Raw genomic sequence first — 16,034 nt, 5'->3', positions numbered from 1 at the left:
CGACCCATTAAAAAATGGCCACAGCGGTGTCACGGTCGTTAAGGCGAACACAATTAGAGGAGCCATTAACAATGGAAATTAATTTGCTGTCACACCCTCCCTCCACTCTCTGCTATTGTTGCTTTCAAATACACCCCCCCCACCCCCTCCTCTTCCTCCAGTGTCCCTTTCTCCTTCTTTTTCCTGTCCAAAAAGAGACTAAATGATCAATAAGAGTGGAGGAAAAAAAAGAAAAATTCGAGCCTCTCGAAGGACGCCGTGTATCATGTGAGAAACTATTGCACATCACAGGACAGAGCAGAGAGGGTAGACTGAAGTGTTCTTGAGGGTTTGTAAGAAGATATACAGGTCCACTTGTTTTCTCTGTCCTCTCCCAGAGGACAGACTTGGAGGGGAAATGGAGAGAAATGAGGGCAGGAAGATTGACTACAGGGCGGGAGATCGAGACGCAACGGCGGGGTGATAAGAGACTGAGGGGTGGTTGCTGCTGGCAACACTGGCCTTGCTCTCTCATCTTTATGTCTCAGCCCTCTCCACCTTGTCCTTCTCTGTGTCCCGTGTCCGGTGATAGGACGCAACGTATGGGAAGCCGCTGCTTCCCTTTACTGCCGACATCTTCTGACAGCAAGAATAATTGAGCAAATTCCTCTCGTGCACAGCACGCACCGGTAGGACTCAGAGTAGAGGTGGGGGGATGGGACGTCTAAGAGAGAGAAGGATGGAAAAATCAGTGTTAAAAGGAGGAAAGAGGGAGAGGGAGAGGAGGTAAGTGAGGGGTGTGGGAGGATATTGAAAGATGAGATGGATGAAGCCCTGTGAAATCAAGGATGTGAAGAACACGAGGCCGTGTCCGAGTGACGGAGGGGACGTACTGATGGAGGGAGAAAAAGCCAAAGCACTCATGGATTTCTCACATGCGCATTAAAATTTTACGTCCTTGCTCTTCTCCTGCTCCATTTCACATTCACCTTCACTCGTGACCGTGTTTCTATAGTATCTTCCAGTGAAATAGGGAATGTGCAGTATTGGACTTGCTGCAGCCACTCGATCACTGTCTTATAAATTGTACTTATTTCTCATCTGCCAAACCGAGGCCTTTTCTTATGAGATTTGTATGAAATCACTTCTAATTCATGGTTGGTAAGGCGCACATCCCAGTCTTTTCATCCGTCTCTGTCCGTGGTGCTGAAAGCTTGCAACCCTGAGTCTCTTTGAGCACATTGAGGAAGCTGGGATCTGTCGGTTTGTGTACAAAGATGCACCAAGATCTTCTCCCATGGTCTGTGGTAACGAGTGCCATCTACTGTGCCATGGTCTGCTGTGAGAGCGCCGTTTGTGCCAGAGGAGGCAGCGGGATCAATACACTCATTCACCAGGCCGGAACCGTCATTGGTCAGAACCTGGAGATGTATGAATCAGTGACGGAGCAGGAGGTCACTGAACAATCTGCTCTCCCCTTCATGGACACATCATCCCATCCCGTTGCACAGAGAAAGTACGGCTGGGGCGGAAAATTGAAAATATCCATGTGTTCGATACTGTCTTATAGAAGATTTAGACTGAACACGTTTGAACAGGCCCTCCCTCCTCGCTGCCTTGTCACTGCACTGTAGCAAATTTTCACCACTTTCCTACACTCAGTCCCATCTCTGAGCATCATGCTCCCAAAGCTCAGCCATTTGGTGAAGAAATACCTCTCTGTGTTTCCCCACTGAAAGGGTGTTTATCACCAGCGCTAACATCGAGACACGCCACGGGGCATCCCTGAAACCAGACTCTTTTGACAGGCTCGTGTTCCTGCAGTACAGACGAGAGAGGCACAGTGCACACCCAGCTTTCTATCCATCCATCCATCCATCTAGCTGTGTATCGACAAAATTTTAAAGATCATACAATATTTGTGTTTTGGGCCTGAGGTGCAGAATAAGGTGTTTTTAAAAGTAACTGGCTGAATCTTAAATTGAATTCTGAAATACTTAACTTGCCAGTGTAACTCAGCAAAGAGAGAGGGAGAGAGAGATTTTCTACTACATCTAATGTTTGTGAAGCTTCTTCCTGCTGCAGTCTGCACCAACTTCACACAGGAAACTGCTGCATCATTCTATCAATTACATAATGAATTGCAATCGTCTCAGCGGGAGAAAATTAAAGTGTCCAATTAGTATTGATATGTTTCGATAGTAAGGGAAAAAAAAGACTTACTTGAGTCTCGTCTTGTATTGATAGTCTACAGTGCCTTGAGGTTCTGCATTTGCTGACAAAATCTGGCATCACCATTGGCAGCTGTGACTGCTTGAGAATGTAAATAAGCCCGCCTAACAACATCTTGACTCTGTCGGCCCATTTTTTGCATATTTTTTTTAAACATCTGGCTGTAACTAGGGTCCAGTGTTTGTTAATAGGACTGCTGTAAATTGTGCATCGAAGCTGACAGTGGCTCAAATCCATGCTGCGATTGTCTTGTTTCCTGCCAACCTGACCAACGCTGGCCCAGCGATTTCATGCTACTAGAGTAATCCTGAAAGTCCTCCCTATAAATAAACCCAGTGGGAAACATTGTGTCTGGGTTGAGTAAGGTTGTCTGAGGACTCCTCTGAAACAGGGACTCAGAACCAGAAGACACTGCAGACTGCGGCTGTAAAACAACTGTCAAACTTTCTGTCCTTGCATGGCACTGACTTGCAGTTTGCAGTTAAAACAGTGGCAGATTTACCGCACAAAAATCTTGATGGGTCCTTGATGTCAAACAGACGTAGATAAAAAAAAAAAAAAAGAAACTCTCCCACGTGTAGCTGTTGAGTCTGAATTCTGCAAAAACTCTAGTTCATATAGTTCATATCTTGTGGCTAGCTAATTAATTATGCTAACATTAATGTCATTTGTTGGTTGAAAACGGTCCCTGACTGACTTTTCAATAATTCTCCAGATTTGTTGTAAACCAAGGACCCTGTAAAATGGGTCTTATGGTGTGTTTAATCAGATTCTCCAAGTTTCCATTCAACTACATCATCAAAAATGCCTCCTGATGTTGAAGAACTCACAATCCAAGATGGCTGCTCCTTGCATCAACAGTGAATAAAAACAGATAGATAGATTCCACAGTTGATCAGCCACTTGATCTTGTTTTAGTGTCATAAAATTAGTTACCGACAAAATTGTAGAACATCTGACTTTAGATAATTAAATTGCTTTCATGCCCAAACTTTCACGTAGGGTATTGTTATTGGCTGGTATTAGCTAAGAATGCTAACAGCAACAACAGCTAACAAAATGGATGCTTTTTGGACTTGTAACCAACTTGTAACTGAAATACAGGCAACTCTGATTTTATATACAAGTTTACTTACAAGTTTCTAGAGTGTGAACTGTTAGCAGGCACGGCGTACTGTCTGACCTTGCTAGACAATTACAGTTTGAGGTGCAGGCCTAGAAAAGAGGGTGTAGAAAGTAACTCACTACAAAAACAGATCCAAGCTTTTACCATTGAGGTTCCTTCTGGACTTTTCTATTAACTCTGTTGTCCTGTTTTCTTCTAACAGAAACCAGACAGTGCTACACCAGTTCTGCTGCCCGGCCCCGGAGGCCCCAGAGGGGGAGACATCGACTGCCTGTGTCCCCAGGTAAGACGACTGCATCCTTGTAACATCTGCACAAATATTTATTTTTAATATAAATATTTATTTTTTCTTTAAATTTACTTTGAACAATATTATTTTTTTTATTTTCTGTAAATTTTAATTGCAGCCACTTATCATGCATCCTGTTAGTAGCCTAGCGGTGCTGCAGTAGCTACTTAAGGCAACACAACTACCCCAGCAGAGTTATCTAAGTTGAAGTGGTTGTAAATGCTTCAGGTTCGTCCAGGGGACAATCTCGATTCATCCCCGTCAGTGACAACAGCGAGCCAATCAGATTAGACCTCTTAAAATAGCCACCTCAGTGATTGAGAGGGAGTCACTCCACACAGTATTAAATGTCATTTGTCACATCGACTTGGGTTTTGGGTCGTGTTGAGGCTGTTGTTTTCTGAGTGACTCTCAGCCATGACTGGATGTGATGTGGTATTTCCACACAGTGTTAGCCCGGTGTTTGTCAGGATATCAAGATGAATTCACTAGAACAAAGAAGTAATATCCAAATCAGTCACATCAAGATCCCATTTCCTGGACAGTGTGTTCATGTCTAGGGCCTGGCCATCTGTGTGAACAATGAACAAGAGGAAGAATATTACACCGACTTTAGCGGTCAATGCAGGATGATGAAGCTGTTATCATTTTATGTCAGATTGGCATATGACAACAGTGGAGCTGATGCTGCCAGAAAATCCAACTGTGTACAAATAGTTGTATAAGAATTACAAAATAATCTTTTATAACCAATAAAAGTTTTTCAAAATGGCCAAATCAAAAGCTCTAATCTTAGTTTGATGTGGTAATTTGCGCCCACTGTCCTGGGGAATGTGAAAAATAGAGCCACTAATAATTGGGTGTTGTAATTACTGTACATTTGTACAACCACTGGCTTGCCTGACAGATTTGAGGGAGTGTAATAATTGATATTTAGTGTTGAAAAGGCAGTCTATAAAATATCGAATTAGATAAGCAGGAACAAAAAGACATAATAAAGGGCTTCGACAGTGTATTATCTTGCCTCTTTCTGGCAGAATTGAAAGCACAACATTTGTTTGCCTCCTGCTTTTATTTACAACAGTGCGCTCCACCACCGGAGTTTCACTGAAAATTATGGCATTCGTCTGGCCAAGGCGTATCAATAGCAATTAAGCCTTCCGCCCGAAAATGGCCTGTTGTTGTGGACTGCACTTTTCACTGGATTGTTTTGCTGCATTGTCTGAGCTTGGCAGAAAATAGCAGATAAGCAAACATGTATTGATGGTAAATCACAGCCCCCGCGGTGCTGGACACGGTAAATGGGAGACGGCTGCGGACCAACAAGCGCCGACAATCACACTTTAAACAACTCAGAAGCCTGTGTGGTGTTAAATCAGCCTCATGGATAGACTTGGAGGATAGAAATGTACAAGGAAGGGAGGGAAGTAAACACCGATCACCGGCTTTGTTTGCCACTTTAGAGACTCCAAAAGACCAAAATGTTCCAAAACTTTTCATCAGACCAACTGTCATGCAGCCAAGTGATTAACTCAAAACCCAAGTCTCACACAATATCTGCTGTCAAAAACCTCACTTCACAGTTATTTTGTTAACTACAAGTGGATAATGCAGTAGCATAGGTTAAGACTGGACAGGAGTGACTTTTATAAGGTCAGAACTGGAGGGGAAATTCAAAAGGCACACAACAACACCCCAAAAAAAAAGGAAAAGAAAAAAGACGAGAATCTATTGGAGTTCAGCAGCTTGAGCCTGATAGAGGCCATTTGGCTCTGTTGTATCCTGCGATTGCTTTGTGCCAGGGGACCATTAGCTAAAGGTACAAACAAAGTCCACAACAGAAGGTCCTTGCTAACACGTCCCCCCCAACCCCTCTAAAACACCCCCACCCTTACCTTACCTATCTCTGAAGCAAACCACTTCAACTTCAGGACTCTCTGGGGCTAAGACAGAAAGCAGCTTGTGGTTTTGTCCCCCCCCTCTTTATTTTTTCTTCTTGTTGCGTCTTATCTCTTTTTGAGAGCTGTATTCTGTTGTTGTTGATTTCTGTATTTCCGCATTGTTGTCAGTGATTTGTTGATCATTTACTCACGTGGCATCACCACATCACATCGCATCACATCGCATCACGTCACGGCGACATAACTCCACACAGCACCCACACCCCCATTTGCATCCATCGTCATTCATGCTCACTTCATTTCGGGCTTGTCTCTCCACTGTGGTCACGTTAAGTTTGAAAGAGTCATGTATGAATATTACCATGTAACTAAAGTGTAATTATACAATGTAAAAAACTACCATAATGCATTGATGTGTGTACTGTAGGGTCTTTCCCATGCTGGAAACTGGTGAGCCTTCTTGTTGACACATGTAATGCATCTGTGTTCATGTGAAAAAAAAAAGAAAAAAAAAAAAGAAGTTCTTATCATGTTGCATGCTTTTGGCTTGGCAGTGATCAGAACATAGCTCCCTGTCTATCTGTGTGTGTGTGTTAATGTACATGTGTGTGTGCCAATGTGTCACTACGGTACACACGGCATACAGTAGATGATTTACATACACCAGGAACTTACGCAACACTGTGCACAACACCAGATCAGCAGGGAAATCCATAATGAATGATTCACCTTTACTAAACCCTTTGAATTGTCTTTTTTTATTTTGCTCATTTTTATTTCCCTCTATTTACAGGCCTTTAGCACAGTTGCCACAAGTCTTATTCATTTTGTAAGAACCATGCAACCTCATTTATATTTAAATACAGTGGTGGTGCAACACTATTTTTCTTTGTGGGAGAATCATGCTCTAAGTTTCTCCAAGCTGTGGATGTAATCAGTGTTGCTATGGATTCATTGCATGGACTATAAGCTTCTACTTTATTTGTTTACATTTTGACAAATTGGCACTATTAAAACTATCCCGAATAAGCTATTAGAAGTTCCTATTTGCAGTGCACTCATAGATGTACAGAGAAACTCTCAATAGTTTGCTCAGATAATGAGGAGCACTTAAAAACTGCACAATTGCACACAAATGCAAGTTATGGAGTGTCTTCTATTTTCCCCATGACTTCAAAGTGAAGTTGCGGACGTTTATTCATGACGGACATAATATGATTATATCCTGGGAAAGTGTGAGTCACACTGAATTAAGAATACGTGCATTGCGTCTGTGTGTTCAGATTCAACAGGGTTGTGCCTCTGAACAGAAGAGCGGTTTTTGGGGGGTTTCTTTTTATTTTGGTTTTTGATGCAAAAATCACAAATTACTTGAGAGTGAGTGGATTCTGTTATCTTGAGTGACTTTGAATCCTCTTTCCTCCAAACAAGGCTTGATTAACATATGAAAAGGACCATTTATTGCCTGTGTGCAGCATCTTCACTCCTGGATACAATAAAGCCATATTTCACACAACAACACACCTGCAATCACTGATATTTTCCTTTGCGCTCCTCTTTCTGTGGAGAGGACTCTGTGTCGGAGGGGTCAGCTCAGAAAAGGCCACTGCCGCCATTGTGTTAATTTGAAGCTATGCATGCTGTTGGTTTGTATCTGAGGAGCTTTATCTGATCAGAGCTAATGACGCCGCGTATGTGGGATCATTTAAATGAGCAGAAAGTAGGAAGTTGTCGACTGCGAGGAGGAGTCAGGATTTCACGGTCGCATATAATGAGGACCCTACGGAGGCTGAAAACTCACCCTGACAGCCTGGTCACTCTTGCCAGGCTTTAAGGAGGCACCAGAGGTTTTAGAGACTACAGGGGATTTGTATTCTGGGGTCACAAAGTCAGATCTATAATCACTCGCAGAAGGGGCTGATTGCGCGGGATGGCTGCGGCCTTTCAATTAGCAGCGAGGGCCATCTTCTGCTGCAGTGTGCTGAAATTGCACTCAGGAGTTTCTGCTGCTACTTTTACAGTTCCATAGAGGACCTTGGTTTTTAACTTTCTGCTTTGCAGCAAAACTGAGAAGTGCTGTGGTCATCACACGGGGCCCCAGAAACCTAATAAACGCAGAAAGAGAAAACATTACTAGAATATTCTAGCGCAGAGAGTGGCACAAGAAGAACTATAAACAATGACACTCAGGAAGATACCCGGTGGTTCAGCGTTAAATGAAGCCTCTCCAGCCTTTAGGGTCAACGGGAGGACGACGGTTTAACTGTATTTGAGTATTAAAGCCCATAAGATTCACATAGACGTGTTCACTCATGCACTCATTCATGAAATCTCTGAATCTGACTGCCAGAGTTTCCATGTAACAACAAACTGTGCCGACTCAACTGCCTCGATTTGAAGTGGAGCATGAATTCATGTTCACACCTTGATGTCGCTGTATGAAATTTTGCCCGAGTGTTTGGGATCGCATCCAAATCGTCTCTCAAGTGTTACTGGGAAACCGTAGCCTATGCACTGCTGTATTTTCTTTCCCCAAGATGGTGTTAACTGCAGTGTTGCTCTATCAACACATACCGATGTGAACAATATGTGTAAACAAGTACAAGTACAACACAGGAGACATCTGCTTTCTCAGCTATCTTGTCCAATGAAACAGTCATAGATTTTATGTGACAACTCTTACCGACCTGGGCCAAAAAAATTATTAAGGTCGCTGGAGCAATATTTGGCACTGATACAGCAGAGATGGCCCAGACGAAGGGCAGATATCCACCATGTAGACTATAGAATATACCAAATTTTAGGGATTTTATCATACTTGTTCATCAAGAATGATAAAGTGAGTACAGAATCTTTATTTGATTCCCTATGCTGGTCACGAAAGTGAGGACTGATTACAAAATGTAGATTTTGGCTCAGTATCAGAGATGCATTGTGGTAGATTAATCCACATAGATAGTATCCTGTCTTTCTAACTATGTCTTGCAGACTTTGAGACAGTAATTGTGTAAGTTCTGCTCGTATTTCCACTTTAATATAAAGCAAACGTATATGTTCAAACCTGTTCAAGCCATATTGAAGGCTGGTATTGAAGGTCTTACCAGTACTTAGGGATTTCAGCTGAGATCAGTTAAATCGTATTGATTTATGGAGGAACTTTCTTAATTTGATTTAGAAATTTGACTGAACTGTGATGAATATACCTCACTGACCAACGACAAGGCAGGGACCAAATTTGGCCGGATGGTATTGAATGTTAGTGGTGTCCCAAAGGTTGTCTAAGCCAACCAAAATGCGTCACTGCAAACCATGTGACAACGTTCACAGCATCCACTTATTGGGCAGATTGTCTAGTGGGAGCAGGGACAAGGCCATGGGAACCATCTCGCTCAAACCTCTAAATGTACCTGCTTGTGTAGTCGGATCAAGGTCAGAACTATTTCACATTAGGAACAAACTGCTCCAGAGTTGGTTTGGGACCAGACCAAGACCGCCTCTTTAAAAGGGTCGTGGCGCGATTGCTTTGGTCTGCACCTGAGTGTGGTTTGTGTTTTCACACCTGTCCAAACAAATTGTACCAAGGGTGGGGGAAACAAATGAGGGTTTGATTTAAAAGTGCAGGTGTGAAATCACCCTAAAAGTCTCAGACTTTAAGGACCCTACTGTGTGTGAAATGTCACTGAGACGCATGGCTAGTCTTTGCTGTACCGCTTTCTGTCCTTTACACATGAAAAGCAGCAGCAGCAGCAGTTTAGACCTGCAGATTAGAGGGTGGATACGGTGGATACAGTTGGTTATAACGGCTTTTTGACGGTCATCTACAAGGTGGCCGCACATGTGTATAATCAGCGTAAACAGGCAACAAGGACTGCGTGACGGGATAACACAAACTCAGTGCTTCAGCTTACCTAACTCTATTGGACTTGGGTCAGGTTCAGACAGAAGTACCCTTCTGCAGATTTAACCATGTAGCCAATATGTGCCATTGACCAGCAACTAAAAGCGATGTTTTTACTTTAAAGGAGACATATTCTGCCCCTTTTACACAAATCAAAATAGTTCCCAGTTGTCTTAAAGGCATATCTGTGACATGCTTTGGTCAAAATACCCCAAGGATCAAACATCACAGCTTTTCATACTCTCAAAACAGCTGCTTGCCCCGCCCCACCCCTTCCCAGGTAGGAGTGGTATTATGCAAATTCGAAACCTAGTTACATCGCTGGAAGACAACTGAGGGAACAGCTCGTAAAACCATGTTGTTTTCAACCTAGGTAGCCTGCCCGTTACAGATTTTTTTGTCAATTCTCATATTTTGGGGGCCGGAAGGCAAGACAAACACCAAAATATATGTTAAAGAGCCTTCAAAAGTGACATTTCCATAATATGTCCTCTTTAACTCCTGTCAGAAACCCATTGTGTGTCCTATTCACTTTTCACGAGTGTAGTAACCCTGACAGTGACTAAACAGCTCATCCTATAGAAAATCTGCAGCCTGCTAAATGTAGAGGTGAGTGAGAGGAGCTCAGTGGGATTTACATTTAGACAATGGGTACCCTATAGATGAGAGCGCATTACTGGAGACAGAATAACACAATGTCTTTAATCAAAGAGTCTTATGTCTCAAGTGAGTGTCTTTATGTGTTGCAGTACATCACCATTTGCATAAAAAAGACTTGTGCTGAGTCTTCATACTCGCAGCATAAATTTAGCTGAAACTTTTTAGCACAAAGACAAGAAAGTCTGGCACGACGTATTGAGTGTGCACACTTTGAAATAAGTCGTCATGAAGAAAGTGACACGACTCGGGCGAAGCAGCTTCCCTTCACGGCTGAGTCATCCTGGGCGCGCGGCGAAGGAGCCGACGGGATAGTAAACGCTCACTCCTTTTTGGTCGCAGAGTTAAATATAAACCTTTGGCAGGTGACAGCACACCGTTTTTTGGAACGGCACTCAAGCCTGTTGGCGATTCAGCTGCCAAACCGGCCGCTCTCCCCCCCGGCAGCTCGCAGCGCTCACAGAAAGACTAACATCTTGCTCAGCATCTAAAAACCCCTTTAAATTAGTCCTCCTGCTGTGCTCCTGACAAATGACTCGCACACTGGTACACAAAGCAACACCTTAATGAGGTATGCTCCCCACAATCTGCCACAATGATTTACCCTGTCAGAGATGTAATTAGTTATGAAGTTCATGATCTTTTACTACTTTTTTTAATCGTCAGAGAATAAGTTTCATCTTAATGAACACCTGACAATCAAAGTCAAGTCACAAAGTTCATTTTCCAGGGTAATGAATTGTTGCTGGGCAGTATATCCACTCATCCTAATTTAAAAGTAAGATTTGTATGCAAAATTAGACTCATTTAATCAGAGGAAATTAGTGTAGATCTGCACTTTTGAACTCACTGTGTAATTAAAGTTTAGAGCCTTATCTTTTATGCTGGGCTATAAAGAATGCTGAAGTAGACGAGAAGAAGGATTACATACTGCGCTTGGTGAAGCATATGACTTAAGAGAAAAATAAAAAAGAAGGACAACACATCTGGGTCATTGCCAAATTCCATTTAGGAGTCTCTTGTCGTAATTTTTTATCTGCACCTACAAAAAACGTCCTTGATCGTAAGCAGGTATAAAATGTCAATAAACGCCACGAGTGTTTAGGATGAAGCTGACACTTTGAGGGATGGCATCGGGGAGAATTACGGCGTTTTTTCCGCAGGAGATGAATTCACCTCTGCGCGTGGCGCAAGTGGACAGCTGTGTCATCTCGCCAAGACACCTTTTTTCTCCAATTAATCACCGGAATTAATAATAAACCGGGCTAATTAGCAGAGTCATGCTGTCTGCCAAATGGAAAGGTGACGTGGGATGAGTAAGGACACAGCTGGTAATACTTTGTCACTTTGGGTAGCGACTGAGACAAGTAGAGGTTTAGTGTAAGTGTGTGTGTTTGTGTGTGTGTGTGTGTGTGGGATCATGATGCATTGAAGCAGACAGAGGAGCTGATGGAATGATTGATCCGTTTTGTTGGAGGACGTTCAGGGGCATGTTGGAGCTTTTTTTTTTTTAGGCGTACAGGACTTGCCTTTGAGTTGCACTCCCACTGTACAGCGCTGAACTTGTTAAAGTACAAGAGCACCTTTTGTTTGTTTTTTTTGTCCTCACACCGGCAGACACACAGCTTTTAGTCTCACCTACGCTGTGCCGCAAATGAAATTTTGGACCTGCAGGATTCTCAATCACAGTTTCTTTCACCTCTTCACCTTGTAATTTGATATTTGTCCTCATCTCCCTGTCTGCATCCCTCTTCCTCTCTCTCTCCCTCTCTGGGTGGCACGCTGTGGTTGTGCCGTGACGCTTTGCCTCAGCTGGAGAAAGTGACCTTGTTGGCTTGCTGTTCTGTGTTGTCATGGGAACAGAGGGCACAGCAGGAAAAAAAATACGACACAACATCCAGAGACTGCATGTTAAGAGTTAAGAGTGAGTGAATCCCCCCCGCCCCCCTCTCCCCAGATTTCCTTTTATTCTAATAATGGCATATATTCCTATTGGCTTAAAGGGTTATGCCTCTTGGCCAATCAACGAGTTCCCGCTCAGGGGTCCATCCATTCAGCTGTTGGTTTTTCGCTCCAGCTTACTCCTCTTTAAACGCGTCCTCTGGGATTCGAGTAGCCTAAATTCACTCAAAATTGAAATCAGCACTCAGCAGCATTGTGAACGACTGAAAGGAGCTTTTAAAGAGCGCGAGTGCTCGGAGTAGTTTCTAATTAAAGTGATGCTCCGACTAATTTATTTTCACCCTAAGGCCCGCTTTGTGCAAGACAGCTACAACAGAGCAGAGATAGCAGATCTGCCCATGCTCAGTTGCATGATCATAGACGTCATTCACCGTTTTTCTTTGCTTCGTTTTAACGCATGTAGCATCTGATGTACTATATGTAAAGAAGACCACAACGCTAATACTTGATATGATGCTCTGCTGCATTGCTGCACAGTTTCTCGTCAACCCCCCTACCCCTCCCCCCTTCTCTCTCTCCCTCTCTCTTTAGTGTTTTCAGCGTTGAGCGTCGAATGTTCAGATCTGAGAGTTTCTCCTCCTCTTCTCTCTCCGTCCTGCAGCTTATCTCAGCATTGTGAAGCGAGCGGAGGGTTTTTATTACAGAGGAGATTTAATAAAAGCACAACATTTTGATGACTTTGCTGCAGCCTCTCCTGTGTGTACAGGATCCGTTGTGCGTATATGCTTTCAAATGGTTGTGCGTGTGTGTGTGTGTGTCTGAGAATCAGCAGTCTTTTAAGTTGCAGCTGCTTTATAAATGCCAGGCCCTGGTCCTCAGATCTTCTCTGACACATACAAACCGCTGTGAAGGGCAGAATGAAAGCTGTTGATAGTGATGTAGTAGGTTAATATTTTTAAAGGGCTTCTCCAAAGACTTTCACATGTCAAAGTCAATTTACCAGTCACATGAAAGCTGTCGTATAATGTCCCCTGTGCTTCTCCAGGATTAGGAAACAAACCCCTAATTTAGGTTTTCACCTGTCAGGGAGGGTCTAATGAAAAATATTTTTTAGTTGCATGATGGGAAATGTAGGATCTAGTGCTTTTTTGACCTTATGAGGAACTGACGTTAGGACATTTTGATCTCTGCTTCTTTTGTTTTGACAGTTAATTGATTATCTGCTATTACTAGAATTTCATTACAGTTATTAGTATCACTTTTACTTATACATAAGTTGAGTATTTCCACCTCTTTAATATTTCTTTATGTCAACTTTACATTTTGGAGGAAACATGTGACTTTTTACATTACTACATTTATTTTTATGTTGAGATTTTACATTACACACAAATAGTTGTCAAAGGTTGAGCTGGGTAGTTGCCAACCTTTTTGATTTGATTCTCAGATGGTTTCATTGAAAAAAAAAAGTATGTAAATGTTTATTTTTCTGTGTCCCATGAAGCATCTCACACCCCCTCAGCATTATCCTGTCACCCTGTGACGGGGGGCCCAGTGTCTTGGTTGGTAGAACTAACTGTACCTCCTGCAGCTACAACAAGTGAAATGCTGGTTACACTCTGATGTATCATTATAACACTCATAGTCATTTATAATAACATATCTGTCACATTATACAGCACTGTCAGTGCTTTGATGCTTTAAGCACTTTTTCGCCTCGGTATGCTTCCACCACAGATCTCTAAAGTATAAGTACCCCTTTATATTTCATACTATTTGCAATTCTGACAAATTTGGATTAATGATGTTATGTTTTAACAAAAGCCAGAGTAGAATGACATTTATTCTCTGAAAAGTCAAGAAATATGTAACATAATCATTTTTTCTTGTTCTCTTTGAGATTTCCCCATCCATAATATGTTAAATTATGTTTTTTGTCATTCATCTGACTCACTTGTCCCCAGAGGAAAAGCTACGGCCGTAATATTCGCTGAAAAATGCAGCAGTAAGTGCAAGTTCATAACTATACTCAATAACTGCTGCTGTATACACTATATTTTTTAAGCAAGGGCAAAATGATATAGCACAGTCATTCTCGATTTTGCAAAGACAGGCAGTGAGGGAAAAAAAACAAAAAAACACACAGTATATAAAGGCTGATTGTATGCAGTTTTCCTGACTCCGTCTGGGATTTCGGATCATTTTTTATCCCTCACTGCACCATATTAAACAATGGTTTTGGTCATTTCTAGGAAACAGTTCACTTGTCCCCAGAGGCGCAGCTACCGCCATAATATCCACTGAAGTACTGTATCCTGCGAGGAGGCTTATTGTGCAGTAATAACCATTCTGCATTGGCAGAGTTTCTGCAAGGAATAAAGCAACAAATGTACATTTTTCTGTAATGTTTTGTATTTTTCTGAGAACAAAGAGGTGATCATTATGTGCTGAAGTTCCGTTCTGATTATGACGCTCTTTGTTCTCAGCCTGAATGCAGATCTTTTGATTTGCTAATGGCTCAGATGAATGCCGTGCTCTGGCTCCAGCAGCCTCGTATGATCATTTCAGATAATAAAGATCTCGAGTACTACAGTGGCAGAGCTTTATGATATACAGCCTCCTTGGCTTTAGCATCCTTCTCTCTATCTCACCCATTCCCTCTCACACACACACACACATACACCTGCAAGAACACATACACGCCACGTGACAAGGTGGTATTAATGCTTCCTCTTTTGTTCCTTTCCCCGGCCGTCTTTAATGGTCTGCCATATTATTAGTCTCCATCATCTCAGGGGTCCCAGAATACCCATAGACCCTGTTCTGCAGGCTGGTCAATTGCTCAACCTCCTGCCTGACTGTGCTGCGATAAAATGTCCCCTGTGTGGAGGTGAGTGTTTGTGTATGCAAGACAGAGAGCGGGCCAAGGAAAAAGAAAGAGCACAACGTCCAGGGATGTGTCTGTTTGTGTTTCCGTGCTTCGTGTGTGGCTGTCCCCTCAGCCTAAATTGCCTGCAGCTCCTAAAATGGACAAAATAACCTTTGGGCAGCAGGGGGAGCTAATGAGGAGCGCTGACAGTCAGAGACATCTGTCTGTTCTCATCCTGGCTGCACATTTTGTCCTGACCTTTTTGCTTTGGCACTCAACCATTATTTTCAGCCTCCACCTAATCATCTTTGCTTTTCCTATTAAACAGTAAAGAAGTCAGTGACTGCGGTTTAACAATTGAAGCCCACGACACGACCTTACCTTTCACACGTACAATAAAGTCATGTCAGCTGCTGCCAGATTGTTACAGCAGGCTTCATTGTGCAACAAAAAATGAAGCCAAATGCCATACGAGCAGGCATCTGGTGCCCTCAGCTGCCCTCCCCATTAGCTCCAGAGGTTGTCGAGAGGGCAGAGTGTGAGCTGTAAATCTCCCATGGGTTCAGATGGAGGGAAGAATTAATAGTCTGCTTCAGTCTGAGGTGTGCGGCAGGTAACATTTTCGGAGAGCTCGGTAAAATTATGTCTGACCTGTTAAAGTTAGAGCTATTTTATGCTGATGTGCTATTATCATATTTTTGTTGTAGAAGTACAAACCTTTCTCTCAGGAGCATTTCCTAACATTTAATTTCAATTACTGCATGAAAAAACGAACAAAACAGAAAATCTGCCACACAAACAGCAATAAAGTAAGCACAGCCTGGATAACTATCTTGTTAGCTAGCCTAAAATGTAAACTTTTTTTCAGTAAAATATTGTTATGGTAGGTTAGTGAAGTTGTTTTTTTATAACCTGTGTTGGTTTCATTGTCACTATGTGACTTCTTGCCCTTGAGGAGACCGGCGTGGCTGAGGTTAACGCCGCAGCGTGAAGTAGCATAGCTGCTAATGCTAAACTTACATTTCTTGTGTTGACTAGTTTCATGTTGATGACTAGTTGACAAAGAGAGAGATAGCGGGAGATAATTTGGAGAGAATAGTTTTGAAAGCTTTATCGATTATTTTCTAAATGTGAATTTTTATTTTTTCAACCTGTGGCTGGATTCCTATCTCTTGTAGCTA

The 16,034-nt window shown here is 42.5% G+C and overlaps 1 protein-coding gene across 2 annotated transcripts in view; it reads left to right on the top strand.

Annotated features, from left to right (window-relative positions):
* iqsec3a (IQ motif and Sec7 domain ArfGEF 3a) overlaps positions 1 to 16,034 on the top strand; it is a 143,243-nt gene that overhangs the window by 15,126 nt on the left and 112,083 nt on the right. For both annotated transcript variants that reach the window (XM_085769589.1, XM_085769588.1), the window contains exon 2: positions 3,540 to 3,620. In XM_085769589.1, coding sequence (XP_085625715.1) covers positions 3,540 to 3,620 — 81 coding nt within the window. The remainder of the gene's footprint in view (positions 1 to 3,539; positions 3,621 to 16,034) is intronic.

The sequence above is a fragment of the Trachurus japonicus genome, chromosome 23, assembly GCF_045865225.1.
Source record: "Trachurus japonicus isolate A0001 chromosome 23, Traja_1.0".
In the NCBI taxonomy this organism is placed as follows: domain Eukaryota; kingdom Metazoa; phylum Chordata; class Actinopteri; order Carangiformes; family Carangidae; genus Trachurus; species Trachurus japonicus.
This window is presented reverse-complemented; position numbering and strand designations above follow the sequence as displayed.